We start from the raw sequence: 12,359 nt of genomic DNA on the forward strand, positions 1-12,359 counted from the left end.
CAGAACCCGAGGGAGCCTGCAAAACGAGCCTGCTGGTCAGCCAGCAGGGAGATAAGAGAAGGGAAGTTCCGGGTGCATGGGTGCATGGCAGGTGAGAGAGGTCACCACTGTTAGATGAGTAGGCTAGACCCTGTGTTCCTGCAGGAAGGTAGAAGATATTTACTACCCCTCTTTTTTCCGAGCCCAAAATTTCTTTCTATGGCTGGGAGATGCAGTTCAGTGGTATAGTACTGCTTAGGACCCACAAGCCCTGGCTTAGTCCATAGCACCATAAAAAGTGGTCCAGTGAGGGCGCGCGCGTGTGTGTGTGTGTGTGTGTGTGTGTGTGTGTGTGTGTGTGTGTGTGGTATGTGTGTGTGTGGGGGGGTGGATGCCTAGGTAAAGTGCTTGCTGTAGCACAAAGACCTGAATTCAAATTAAAAATAGTTGGGCAAGCCAGCAGTGGTTGCACACACATTTAATCCCAACATTTTGGAGGCAGACATGAGCAGATCTCTGTGAGTTGAACAGAGTAAGTTCTAAGTCAGCCAGGACCACAAAGTGAAACCCTGTTGGGTATGGTGACAGTGTGCACTTGCAATCCCAGGGTTGTGGAGTGAGAGACAGGCAGATTCTTGGGGGGCAAACTGACTAGTCAATTTCTCCTATGTAGGGAGTTCAAGGTCAGTGAGAAACCTGTTTCAAAAAAGGTGGAATGTGAATTCACAGAGACTGTGGTAGCATGCACAGGACCGGTACAGGTTCAATTCAGATGGGGTCCCAATGCTGAGGAAGGGGATGTAGTAGACAAAAGCTCCCACCCCTCACCAAGAAGTTATCTGCAATTGACATGTGCTTGCAAAAGGAAACTTAGCTTTCTCCAGTGGAGTGTCACTGGGTGTAACTACATTTAAGAGTCAGTTCCATGCCCCAGGAGTAGATGACCAATTCAAAATGAACTCAGTGGTATTGCTGTAGACTTTTTGTCTCATTGCTTTTGGGGGCATCCTTTTGTCTTACTGGTCTTTTATTTGTACATTATAGTTTTGGGGTTTTATGTGTATGTGTGTGTGTGTTTCTTGTAGTTGTGTGTGTGTGTGTTTTAAAGAGAGGAAGAAAGGATGGGGAGGATCTGGGGGAGTTGGGGAAGGCAGTGTGATCATAATATTTTATATGAAAAATAATTTTACTTAAAAATAAAAGATTAACCCCCACCCCAAACAAAAAAAACAAGGTGAATAATTCCTGAGACATGACACTGGAAGTATCTAGCATACATGTACATGAACACAAACAACATACAAATATCATACCTCTCTCTCTCATACACACACACAGACAGAGACAGAGAGACACACAGAGAGAAATTTCGTATCAGGATGGAGTGCTTTCTATCTGGTAACTGGGCACAGTGCCCTCATCTGTCCAACAGAGGAGCAGATGACTTCCTGAGAGGTGTGGTTAGGCAAGCAGAGGTCCATCCTACTTTCTGCAAGATGCTGCATTGGAACAGGGGTCTCATTTTGAGTGTGCATGCAATCTCCTGGACTTTGCTGACTCTGAGCTCACAGCACAGGTCTGGATGGGGCCCAGGGATCCATCCGTGTTTCCATCAATATTCCTGGCAGTGCTGCTACAGCTGCTGTTCTTGGGAGCCACAGTTGACACAGCAAGGACAGAGGACATGCAGATATTAGTTAATACAAGTCTTAACCCTGTTGGCTAAAGAATTTGTCAGAGAAGCAACTGGCCAGAGCAGTTTTCTCACTTTAGATGACTGGGCCAGGTGTGGTATTTGCCTCAAATCCCAGCACCTGGGAGACGGAAGCAGGAGGACCAGGAATTCAAGGTCATTATCTGTTGCATAATGAGTTTAAGGCTAACCTGATCTATAGGAGATCCTGTCTCACAGATAGATGATAGATAAGATAGATAGATGGATAGATACATAGGTACATAGATGGATAGATAGATAGGTATAGACAGATAGATGGTAGATGATAAATGACTAGCCCAACCTTATTCCCAAAACATTGTCAAAAGCATATGAAGGACTTCAGATTAGGAATAGAATTTTAGCATGGAGGAGTGATGTTTTCTTTAGACTTTTTTCTCCTCACTGGATCTCAGATCAGCTCATTATCAAGGATTGCTATTGGGAACTGACCTTATGGCCCTTTAGTCAGCACCCATCTTCCCCTTCTTTCTTAATAAGCAGACCCTCATCTGAGTTACAACTCTGTGAAAGTCTCCTAGAGTCTTTTGTTGTTTTGACAGGCCTTTCAGAATAATCTGTAAAAGGGGACTTACTAGGGTAGGAAGATGGCTCAGTTTGTAAAGTGTTTGTCTTCCAAGCGCAAGGACCTGAGTTCAGGTCTCCAGAACCCATTGAAAAAGCCAGGGCACAGTAGTGTGTGCCCATAACCTCTGTGATGGCAAAATGAGGCAGGAGAAGAGAGACAGGTGGATCCGTGGAAGGCTGCAGGAAGGCTGCAGGCCAGGCTGGTGGCAGAGTCAGTAAGAGACCTGTCTTAATAAAGGATGGAAGGCATGGCCACTCTAACCTTAAATGCATGATGCATGTATGTATTCCCTCCCCCTTTCACAGGCACTTGGAGGATTTTCTCACATGGCAGATGATCTTGCCTCTTACTTCCAGGCTAGAAACCATAAGTAATGGCTGGAACTTTAGATGCCATCTTAGATCATGAGGTAAGGGTTAGGTAGGGCAGAAAAATGGATCTGTGATGCATGGTGTTATGGAATCATCATACAAGCCCTTCCCAGCCTACCTCTAAACGTCTCTGATATTAGAAACGGATCTCAGTTTGCTTATGTTAGTGTTAGGTGAACTTCCAGCTACTGCTGTCACTGACCCCAGCAGATCAGATACAGTTTATCAGCGCAAGCAGTTGAAACTGTCTGAGCCAGGCATGGTGCCACAGGCTGGTATTCTCAGTTCCTGCAGAGGTAAGGCAGAAGAATTGCAAGTGTGAGGCCTGCCTGGGACATAGAGTGAGTTCAAGGCAGCTTGGCTTCCTGAGTCCCTATCTTGTTTGGTTGGTTTGGTTTGGAGACAGGTTTTCTCTTTGTAGCCCCGGCTGTCCTGAAACTTGCTCTGTAGATAGACCAGGCTGGCCTCGAATTTACAGAGATCCGCCTGCCTCTGCCTCCCAAATGCTGGGATTAAAGGTGTGTGCCACCAATGCCCAGCCTGAGCCCTTGTGGCTCAGTGGTAGAGTACTTGCCTAAGATGACCTAGGTTCAATACCCAGTACTAAAGAAAAGGATTCAGGTTCAGTCCTCAACACTGATTAAAAGCACTTACGTTCAAGCCCCAACATTGAATAAAGAAAACGTGTCACCAGCTGTCAGCTTCCTGACTGTCCTTTGTAGGTCAGCAGTGGTACAGGAACCAGGGAACTGGGCTGGGTCAAGAGGCTGGAGTTCATGTAGCTCTGCTGTCCTGTGCGCATTGTCAGCCTAAGTCCCCTGGCCCGTGAAATGGGACAAGGGATAGAGGTGACCAGCACTGTGTCCCTGGTGCAGAGCTCCGTGCAGGGCTGCCTGAGACCCTGTCTCCAGGGAGACACAAAAGAGCTGCATTTACTTCCTGACAGAGGGCTGGCGAGGCAAAAAACAGGCCCAGGCATAAAAATATTACAGTGCCTGGTCCATAGGCCTCTGGTTAGAACAGATGCTGTGCAGCCCGAAGCCTGCTTGTATTTCCTTATTGTGGCCTGGGCTTGGATTTCAAATTGTGACATGATTGAAATCAGGTCAGTGTGGGCACAAAGACCTCCAAGTCAGCTTCCTTGTTCATGCGCTGTCCTAAAAACGGAAACTAGTGTGTGAATGTGTGTGTGTGTGTTAATACTAAAGATGGAATCCAGGGCCTTTCACATGCTGGCAAAACAGCCTACCACTGAGTTCTATTCCCAGGCAGGTTTTCACCTTTCATCTGGGGACAGGGTCTCAGTAAGTTACAGGGGCTAGCCTTGAATTTGCTGTAGCCCAGGCAGGCCTTGAACTTGTGATCCCCTTGCTCCAGGTTCCCTATTAGCTGCAGTTTTCCTGTTTGCTTAATGCAAAGAGGTGTGTGTATCCAGGGCAGAAAAGGCTACCATATAGGAGGTTCTGCAACGATTGGCTGGCTTTTCCCTACACCTCTTCCCTTCAGAGCCTCCTTCTGTTTTCCTAAAGTAAGCATGTTATTGAGTATCCTTTCCTACAGAAAAAAAGTGTTCCACTGGCTCTGCACCTATCACCAAGCCAGGGAGACAGAAGTGAGGATTGCCCCAGTAGCTAAACTAACACAAAGGTATGATGACGCAGAAGTATGGATGGGGAGCCATGGGGTGAGGGCAGGTCCTGGAGCTGGCAAAAATGATAACTGGTATTGTAAAAGTGCCTTGGAGTTGGGTGTGGTTGCACAGGCCCTTAATTCCAGTACTGGGAGGCAGAGACGAATGGATCTCTGTGACCTTGAGGCCAGCTTGGTCAACATAGTGAGTTTTAGGACAACCATGGGTATGCAGAAAGGACCTTGTCTCAAGCAAAAACAAACAAACAAATAAACAAGAAACCAGGAAGCATGGCTTGGAAGAGAGTCCCTCCCGCTCAGCATCAAAGGACGCACATAGTTGGCACAGGGCCAGCTTCCTGCTCTGGCTTGTGTTGTTTGAGTCCCAGCCTATCCAGAGCGAGCACACTGGTGCTTTTGTGAGTCTTTGATCCTTCTAGAAGGTTCTGGGGTAGAGTAGGAAGTCCCAGATGTGCTTCCATGGGAAGCACGGTTGGCCTCCTGAGTTTTCGGGGACTGGCTGTGGGGCTGCTGAGGGAGAATGCCCTGGCCCTGATGGTGCCTGGGGTGGCAACTTCTGCCTGCACAGCTGACTTGCTTATGGCTTCTTCCAGTCATTCAGCAGCTTGCTGCTCCCTTCCTGCCTTTGCTACGACTCTTGGTAGGACTCATGCAACTCCGGGAACTTGTTTGGTATTGCTTTCTTTGCACGAATATTGCCCGAGAGTCAGATCCTGTGAGACAGCCCCCCTGGGAAAGAGCCTCATCTCAATGTCAGGCAGGCAGTGCACGGGAGGGTGGAGGGACTTACATTTCCTGGCCCCTGGTCTACAGATGCACAGACGGAGCCAATGTGAAGATTGTTTGACATGGGTAGAGACCAAGCCAGGAGCCATTATGCTCTGGATGAACAGCTGGGTTGAAGTTACCCCACTATTGCAAGGGGGAGGTCATGTTGACATGTTTTAGGCATTATAAAAGCTCTCAGAGAGGACAGTGTCCTCAGAGGGCAGCTCTCCAGGCCCATCCATGGCAGACAGGGACAGAAGACTTATCAATGCTGATACTTGCAAGTGACCTGAGGGGTGGGCCCCAGAAGGACCTGATAAGAGTTTTCTTTTGTCACGTCTCACTTGAGTGTTCTTAAAACTGTCGTATTGCTGGTCATGGTAGTGCACGCCTATAATCCCAGCATTCAAGAGGTTGAAGGCAGAGGATGAGGAGAGGCTCATCGGGTAAAGTGCTTGCTGTGAACATAGATGACCTGAATTTAGGTCACTTAAAACCCACACAAGGCCAGGTGGAGACAAGAGAATTCCCATAAGCTCAGGGACCAGCTAGCCTGGCGTGGACAGCAGCCAACAACAAAGAGACTCTCTCTCAAAAAAAGGTGGGATTGGAGGACCCAAGGTTGTCCTCTGACCACCACTCATGCTTATTGTGTGTGCACAAACTCTCTCTCTCTCTCTCTCTCACACACACACACACACACACACACACACAGAGAGAGAGAGAGAGGGAGGGAGAGAGAGAGAGAGAGAGAGAGAGAGAGAGAGAGAGAGAGAGAGAGAGAGAGAGAGAGAGAACATGTAATTCAAAGAGAAGCATGGAGAAATCAGGTACAGACAGGAATGGAGGCACCAGGCCTTTGCTTGGAGAGAACACGGAACCAGACCCTTCACTCCCTTGCTGGCCATTTTATTTTTCTCCCTTCCTGCCAGATACAGCTCTTTAAAAGTCTTTTCTTCCCTGCCCTTTCGGTCCATAGGAAACTGTAGCCAGGTTCTACAGGTGAGACTTATCAAGCCCCAGAGAGCTGTGGGAGAGGGGAAAGCCAGGGTAGATAACCTCAGGAGTAGAAGGGGGTGTAAACTACTCACCATGCCGCCTGTAGCCACTCCTGCTGGGCGGTTCTCTGCCTTCCCAGGGAGACATGGAGCCTGGGGCTTCTGTCGCTCAGTGGCCTTGTTCCATTCATATAGCCTCTCAGGGGTCCCAGACACAGCAAGTGGCCTGTTCTCTGAAGCCTGCACTGTAAGTGTGGTTCCTAGCCCAGCTGTAGCACAAGGCCCTAGGAGATTGCCCAACACCAGACTCCAGCTGCATCCACTGAGTACTTCTGTGCCAACAAGACCCCAGGAGATTCCTCTGTGAGACTCAACACAGGCAGTCCCTGGCTGTTACTTCCCTCCCAAAAGCTGTCTTCTTACATCGCTGGGCCAAGAATATGAGATTCAGTGGCTCCCCCTTGTAAATGGCAGCCCTCTGCCTAGTAAAACCAGAAGTTTCTTGGGAGAGAATGTTTGCCTTGTTGGACAAACGCTCAAGTTCTTCAAGAAGCAGGCGCATATACAGTTGTCTGGCGGTCTGTGGAATTCCACATTCCCATCTCAAATCTGGGGATACTCAAGTGTCTGGTATAAAACTTGTGATTCTTAAGACATCCTGCTTTATGCTTTAAATGACATACTGTACCTGATGCAGTTAAGCGGGGTCAGTAGGCATCGTACTATATTGTTTAAGGAACAAAGATAAGACAATATGTGTCCAGTACAGATGTACTTTCTCCTCATATTTTTGTTGCAAACGTGGTTGGGTTCTCAGATACAGAGGCCCACTGTTCTCAAAAGGCAAAGCAAAATGCAGCTTTTGTTTGGCTACAGAGGTGCCCCAAAGATCCGCAGGCTGTAAAGCTCTCTGCTATCTATGCCACCAAGAACTCAGGTGCCAGACTACTCAGGGACAGAGGTTTGGGAGGTTTTGGAATGTCAGAAAGGTTGAGGATGCAAGTGTTCTAGAAAGTTCCTATGTGGGCAGCACTTGTACCTCCCTACCTCTCCTCCGCCAGCGCTGCCAGAAACACGAGCTTGTTGGTCTCCCAAATCACTGGCGACCTCTTTGCCAGCCCTTCCCTAGCCCAAGCATTTTGGTGGTTACTGCTGACAAATGATGAAACAACACAATAGTCAGAGGTTTTTTTTTTTTTTTTTTTTTTTTTTTTTTTTAAACTTTTTTTCTTTTGGTTTGTTTTTAAAGAAACTGCATACATCATCAGAGAGAAACAATAATTTAAATACCATGCAGTTTCTGTATGTACAAAACCTAGGCCACAGAGATCCAGTTTAATTTATATTCTATGTACAGCATCTTCCTCATACAGCCGTCATCTGTTAAATTAGAACCCTGGAGGGCACGGGGTCGAAGGTCACCACACTCACTCCTATACAAAGACGAACTATGTACAGACACCAGGAAGCAACTGAAGAAAGCAACCTGCTTGGGGAGGAAGAGACTTATGGGAGGAAGAAGTCATTGAAGGTGACCCCTGCCCACTGGCTGTGCACAGGGAGAGCCCAGGACCCCATTCATCGAAGCGACACACCACAATGCTCATTCCGAAAGGACAAACACATTGTTCATAAGCAGGAGAAAAAGAAATTCAGAACATCTCCTCACAAGGACCATTGTGTTGTTTGGTTTCTCTACCTGAAGGAAAGGCTCACATTCCACAAACCTGACAGGGCTCTCAGCGCATCTGGGGATGACGTGATCAGGATTTTGGAAAAGCCAGTTTGCCAATGGCAGGCTCTTCTCCCATGGAAGCGGAGCTGGGTAGGGGTCTTCAGCAATGCCCGGTTTTGATAAGAGACCAAGAGCTGACACATCTCCCATTTCCCGATTTCATGCTAACCTGAACCCCACGCTTCAAGATGAACTCACTTGAAAAAAATGGAGCTTTTCCAGAAAGGGATGGTTAAAGTCATCTAACTCGACTTATCCTACCCCCCTTCCCCTGCTAATCAATGTCAAATTGTCACCTTTAGAAATAATTCAAGTCACTTCAGTTGTCCTAACAAAGTGGGGGGAAAGGTGGTTACAGCTCCCTAAAGACCCAAGGCTTTCAGAAGGACAGGGGAAGTGCCACCCCACAGCTGGGGAGGCTGCTGAGCCTGGGTGGGAACCACTTATCACGGCCTTGAAATAGCTGATTCCCAAAGGGGGTGACCTCTTAGGAGCATGTGCAGCGCACCCCTCTGAGCAAGTGACTTCTGCAAAAGGGCACCCTACAGGAAGTGTGGGCATTGTGTCCCAACTTCTTCCATATAGAGAGAGGAGGGCAACTCCTGGGCATGCTGAAGGGGACGGTGACAGCTGCTGGTTGGCAGTAGGGAGATTGACAGTTTTGGGACTTCAGGTTCCCAGGCAATCAGAAGGGCCCCAGAACCAAGGCCAGCAGGGAAGCCAAGGAGTTCCTCAGGACCCCTCCTGGCTGGGGAAGGCCCATCTGTCAGGCCAGGACACCACGGCAGCCTGAAGCACAGCTGCTGTTTAGAGGAAGTGTAGCCCTCAGGCCCGGCCGGGCAGGGACCTCCACCCAGGACATCTCCCCCCACCCTAGGGAAGTTCAAGGAAAGAGTTCTGCATCTACCCTCCTACCACGCGCACATTCAAAAGACAGTAAGACTTTCCGGAAGACTGCGTTTACAGCCATGCTAAAATCCCTGCCACGGTTTCCCTGAATATCCCTCTGGACATTCAAAAGATAATAATGATAACAGAAAGATCCAGTGACGGCGGTGTCTTTGGGCTGGACAGCAGTGTGCTTGGTCCAGGAAAGCAGCAGTTGCGTGACGCTACCTGTAGGGCCGATCTAAGCTTTCCTTTTCCTCGGCCTGGTTCCTGGGTTAGCAACTGGCCATGGAGCCATTAATGCTCCAGAAAATTACATGGCCTCACTGATGTGTGCTGTGTCCTAAGAGTGACATGGTCCCAACTGGTTTGACAAGGGGGCATCTTTTGGGGGCTGGCCAGAATGTCTAGCTGATATCGTTTTAAATCCTGGGTGTGTTGGATGGGGAGTAAGCCATCACCGAGTGAAAGAAACCGTGGTGACTCTGAAAGCTGGGTGCACCACAGGGGTGGAGGCAAAGCTTCTCACCCAAGAGCCCGTGAGCTCCCACTGGCAAGGAAAACAGGGCTACAACAGACCTCTGTAGGGTCTGGGGAGACCTTCCCTCAGTGCACACCCAACGCCTGGAGGCCCTGTCAACAGGGCAGCTGGAGGCACAGCCTGAGAGAGAGAGACTCTGGGTAAGAGGAGCAGCAGACAGCCATGGCTGGCAAAGCCTTGCCCATTGCTAGCCCTGCTAGAATGTGGGTCTCTCTGCAGAAACTCTTCGGTGATCAGACAGGAGAGTGGGAGACCCTGGGGAGGCACCGGAACATTGATTCCCAGCTCTGGTCTCCATGTACGCGAAGTTATTAAAATTGCCAAACCAAATCATCACGGTCTCACAGGTGTCCCAAGGCCAATGAAACACGTGAGCTGAGTGGAGTTTCTGACCCCAGCCTCTCTCAGGTCAGCTCATACTCATGAATACCACAGGGAACCTTAGCAATGGCGTTTATGTATGGCTCACTCTTGGCCCTGGGCTTTCCAAACATAAGCTGGTCAATGAATGTGAACTGAACAGGCGGCCATTATCCCTCACTTTTTTGGAGGGCAGTTCAGTTTGGGCTGGGGGTCAAAGCAGATGCTCAGTTTGGGCTTCCTCTGCCCACAGCACACATGATTAGGATCTAAGTGCCAGCACAGGCTTCCCCAGGACAAGGCTGAAGAGAAAGTGTGTGTGTGTGGGGGGGGGGGCGGCGGCAACTGAGCGGTCTTCCCCTTTCCCAGAATCCTCCTCTTGAGGGCCCCCAAAGTGAATGTGCCATCTGGAGCCCGTGTGTCTGGCAGAGTCTAGGCCAGCTGGATTATGATTCTGGCCTAGCCACTCCCATGCCAAACCCACTGCCCTTGGCTTCTTTGGACTCAGGCAATAGTCCCCTGTGAGGAAGGGGTTCACTGAAGGCTGGACCAATGTGGTGCCTGCTGGCTGGCTGGGGGGGCATGAGGCAGTCTCTGGACAGTGGTCAGGTAGAACTCTGCTGGGGGCAGGGGCACCTTTCTGTAGCAGAAGTGGCCAGCAACTTTGACTGAGGAATGGTCACCGTGGTGTTCCTGCACACAGAATCCTGATTGCGTTTCCCTTTATTTCTTCTTCCTTTTTCCTTCCTTTCTTTTCTTTTTCTTCTTTTTTTGTAAAAAAAAAAAAAAGGCAGTTCAGATTTACATCTTAACGGGAAAGTGGACAAATGCCAGCACTTATGGTTCTCATAAATTTATGTTTTGAAGACAGCAGAGCACTCAAGGGTAATCCCACTGTTAGGGTCGATGAAACCTGGGAAACAAGAAATGTCATCAAGGTCTGGGGCTGTCAGAGGTCCCACCCCACAGCCGAATGCATCTTTTCATCCTCAGATACCCTGGTTGTGACAGTGATATTCCAGTATGATCTCCCACCCACAACACAAACACAAAGGGGACACCCCAAATATTTGAGCTACACAGATTCTACCTAGGGGCCAGAGAAAGTTCAATTTGGGTTCTTTGGAGGCCAAACCTGGGTGGCTGTACGAGGGTTCCTGTATGGCAGTAAGATGGAGGTCCTACCGGTGTGTCTGAGACAGGCAGTATGTACGTCCACAAGCTCCTGTTTTTCCGCATGTTCTCCAAAGGGGAGTGACTGGAAAAACTAAGCCAGTGGCTTAGGTACTAAGCCCACATAGTGAATTCTTTCTGTATCTCCTTTTCCCCAAGCAACACCAGATAGGACTAGCACACTCTTTAGTGGTCCCATGTGGCGCTTTGGTATTCTGCCCAGGTTTGGCCTCTGCTGACTGTATGTTGGCAACATTCTTATCTCCCCAGCTTCAGATTTTTTACTTTTTAAATTAAAACTCCATTGGCGTTATCCAACATGTGTCAGAGTTTTCATCTGAATGAATTAAGAAACAGAGAGTCGCTTTTTGCCTGGATCTAACATTTTAGATCCTTTGCTTGAGGTTTTGCTTTTCTAAGCATTTTTGTTGTTGGTTTTGTTTTGAGACAAAGTCTCACTCTGGAGCCCTGGCTGGCCTGCAGCTCCCTATGTAGACTAGGCTGGCCCTGAACTCAACAGAGAGCCATTTACATTTGCCTCCCTAGTGCTGGGACTAATGGTGTGTGCCACCACACAGGGCCTCGTTGCCCTCTTTTCTGTCAGCTTAAAGGTAGGACTTGTTGATCTCTGCCTTATCGTCTCCCATCTCACTCACAAAACCACTCGGTAATCTGGGGGCAAATGGGTATGTTTTGAAAGTAAATATTGACAGAGCTGAGCATGGTGGTACATATCTGCAAAGCCATCGTCCAGGAATCTGAGGCAGGAGAGGATCAATGTTAAGTTCCTGGCCAGTCTGGCTATGTAGTAAGAACCAAACCAGCTGGGTCTCATAAAAATAAAGTAACAGCAAAAAAATGGAAAACAAACATTGCCATGTAGTGGTGATGGTGGTGGGAGACATTCAAGGTGGACCCCATCAGTACCAACCGGGTCAAGTGTCTACTTAACTGATGGGTGGACCCCATCAGTACCAACTGGGTCAAGTGTCTACTTAACTGATGGGTGGACCCCATCAGTACCAACCTGGTCAAGTGTCTACTCAATTCATGGACTTCCATTTCAGTGCTTTTAAACTCATTGAGTTCCTTCCGGATGGCAGCCTGGAAGAGTAACATCGGGTCAGCAATGCTGAAGAAGTGGGAAGTCCCCCCCCCACCCCCATTTGTCACACTTACAATATTTTTGTTCTTCACACAACTACATAAAAAAGTCACCAGAGTACCCTTTAAAACCTCCCAGAGTTTCTGTCCTTTGTGGATAGCATGAAATTCTAACGGAGCTGGCTATATCCTATGAGGTCTCTGTAGCCCATGCTTCCCACGGGTTACAGATGGCACCCAGTGACTTTGGTGTCACCTCTCTTTTGCAGTTCTGCTGGGCACCTGGGAAGGTGTCTTGACACAGAGAGCCAGCGATAAGTCTGGGGCTCATGTTAAGAGTGGCTCTGGGCCTAGTCCAGTGTTATTCCATCTTTCTGGGCACAGTCCCCCAACATGCTATGGTGGAAACGGGAGGATCTTGTGTTGGAACTCTCCTTCTTAGAGCCACAGTACTGAGTGCTGGGGACCTTTCAGAGGCAATCTGGTTAA

General features: G+C 48.7%; 1 protein-coding gene across 8 annotated transcripts in view; it reads right to left on the reverse strand.

The window, feature by feature from the left end:
- Positions 1 to 7,333: 7,333 nt before the first annotated feature.
- Positions 7,334 to 12,359, reverse strand: part of Phactr1 (phosphatase and actin regulator 1) — a 458,550-nt gene continuing 453,524 nt past the window's right edge. For all 8 annotated transcript variants that reach the window (XM_051194363.1, XM_051194365.1, XM_051194364.1 and 5 more), the window contains 2 exons: positions 11,794 to 11,870; positions 7,334 to 10,506 (listed from right to left, as the gene is read on the reverse strand). In XM_051194363.1, coding sequence (XP_051050320.1) covers positions 10,491 to 10,506; positions 11,794 to 11,870 — 93 coding nt within the window. In that variant the 3' untranslated portion in view covers positions 7,334 to 10,490. The remainder of the gene's footprint in view (positions 10,507 to 11,793; positions 11,871 to 12,359) is intronic.

Source organism: Phodopus roborovskii, unplaced genomic scaffold, assembly GCF_943737965.1.
Source record: "Phodopus roborovskii unplaced genomic scaffold, PHOROB, whole genome shotgun sequence".
Classification (NCBI taxonomy): Eukaryota; Metazoa; Chordata; class Mammalia; order Rodentia; family Cricetidae; genus Phodopus; species Phodopus roborovskii.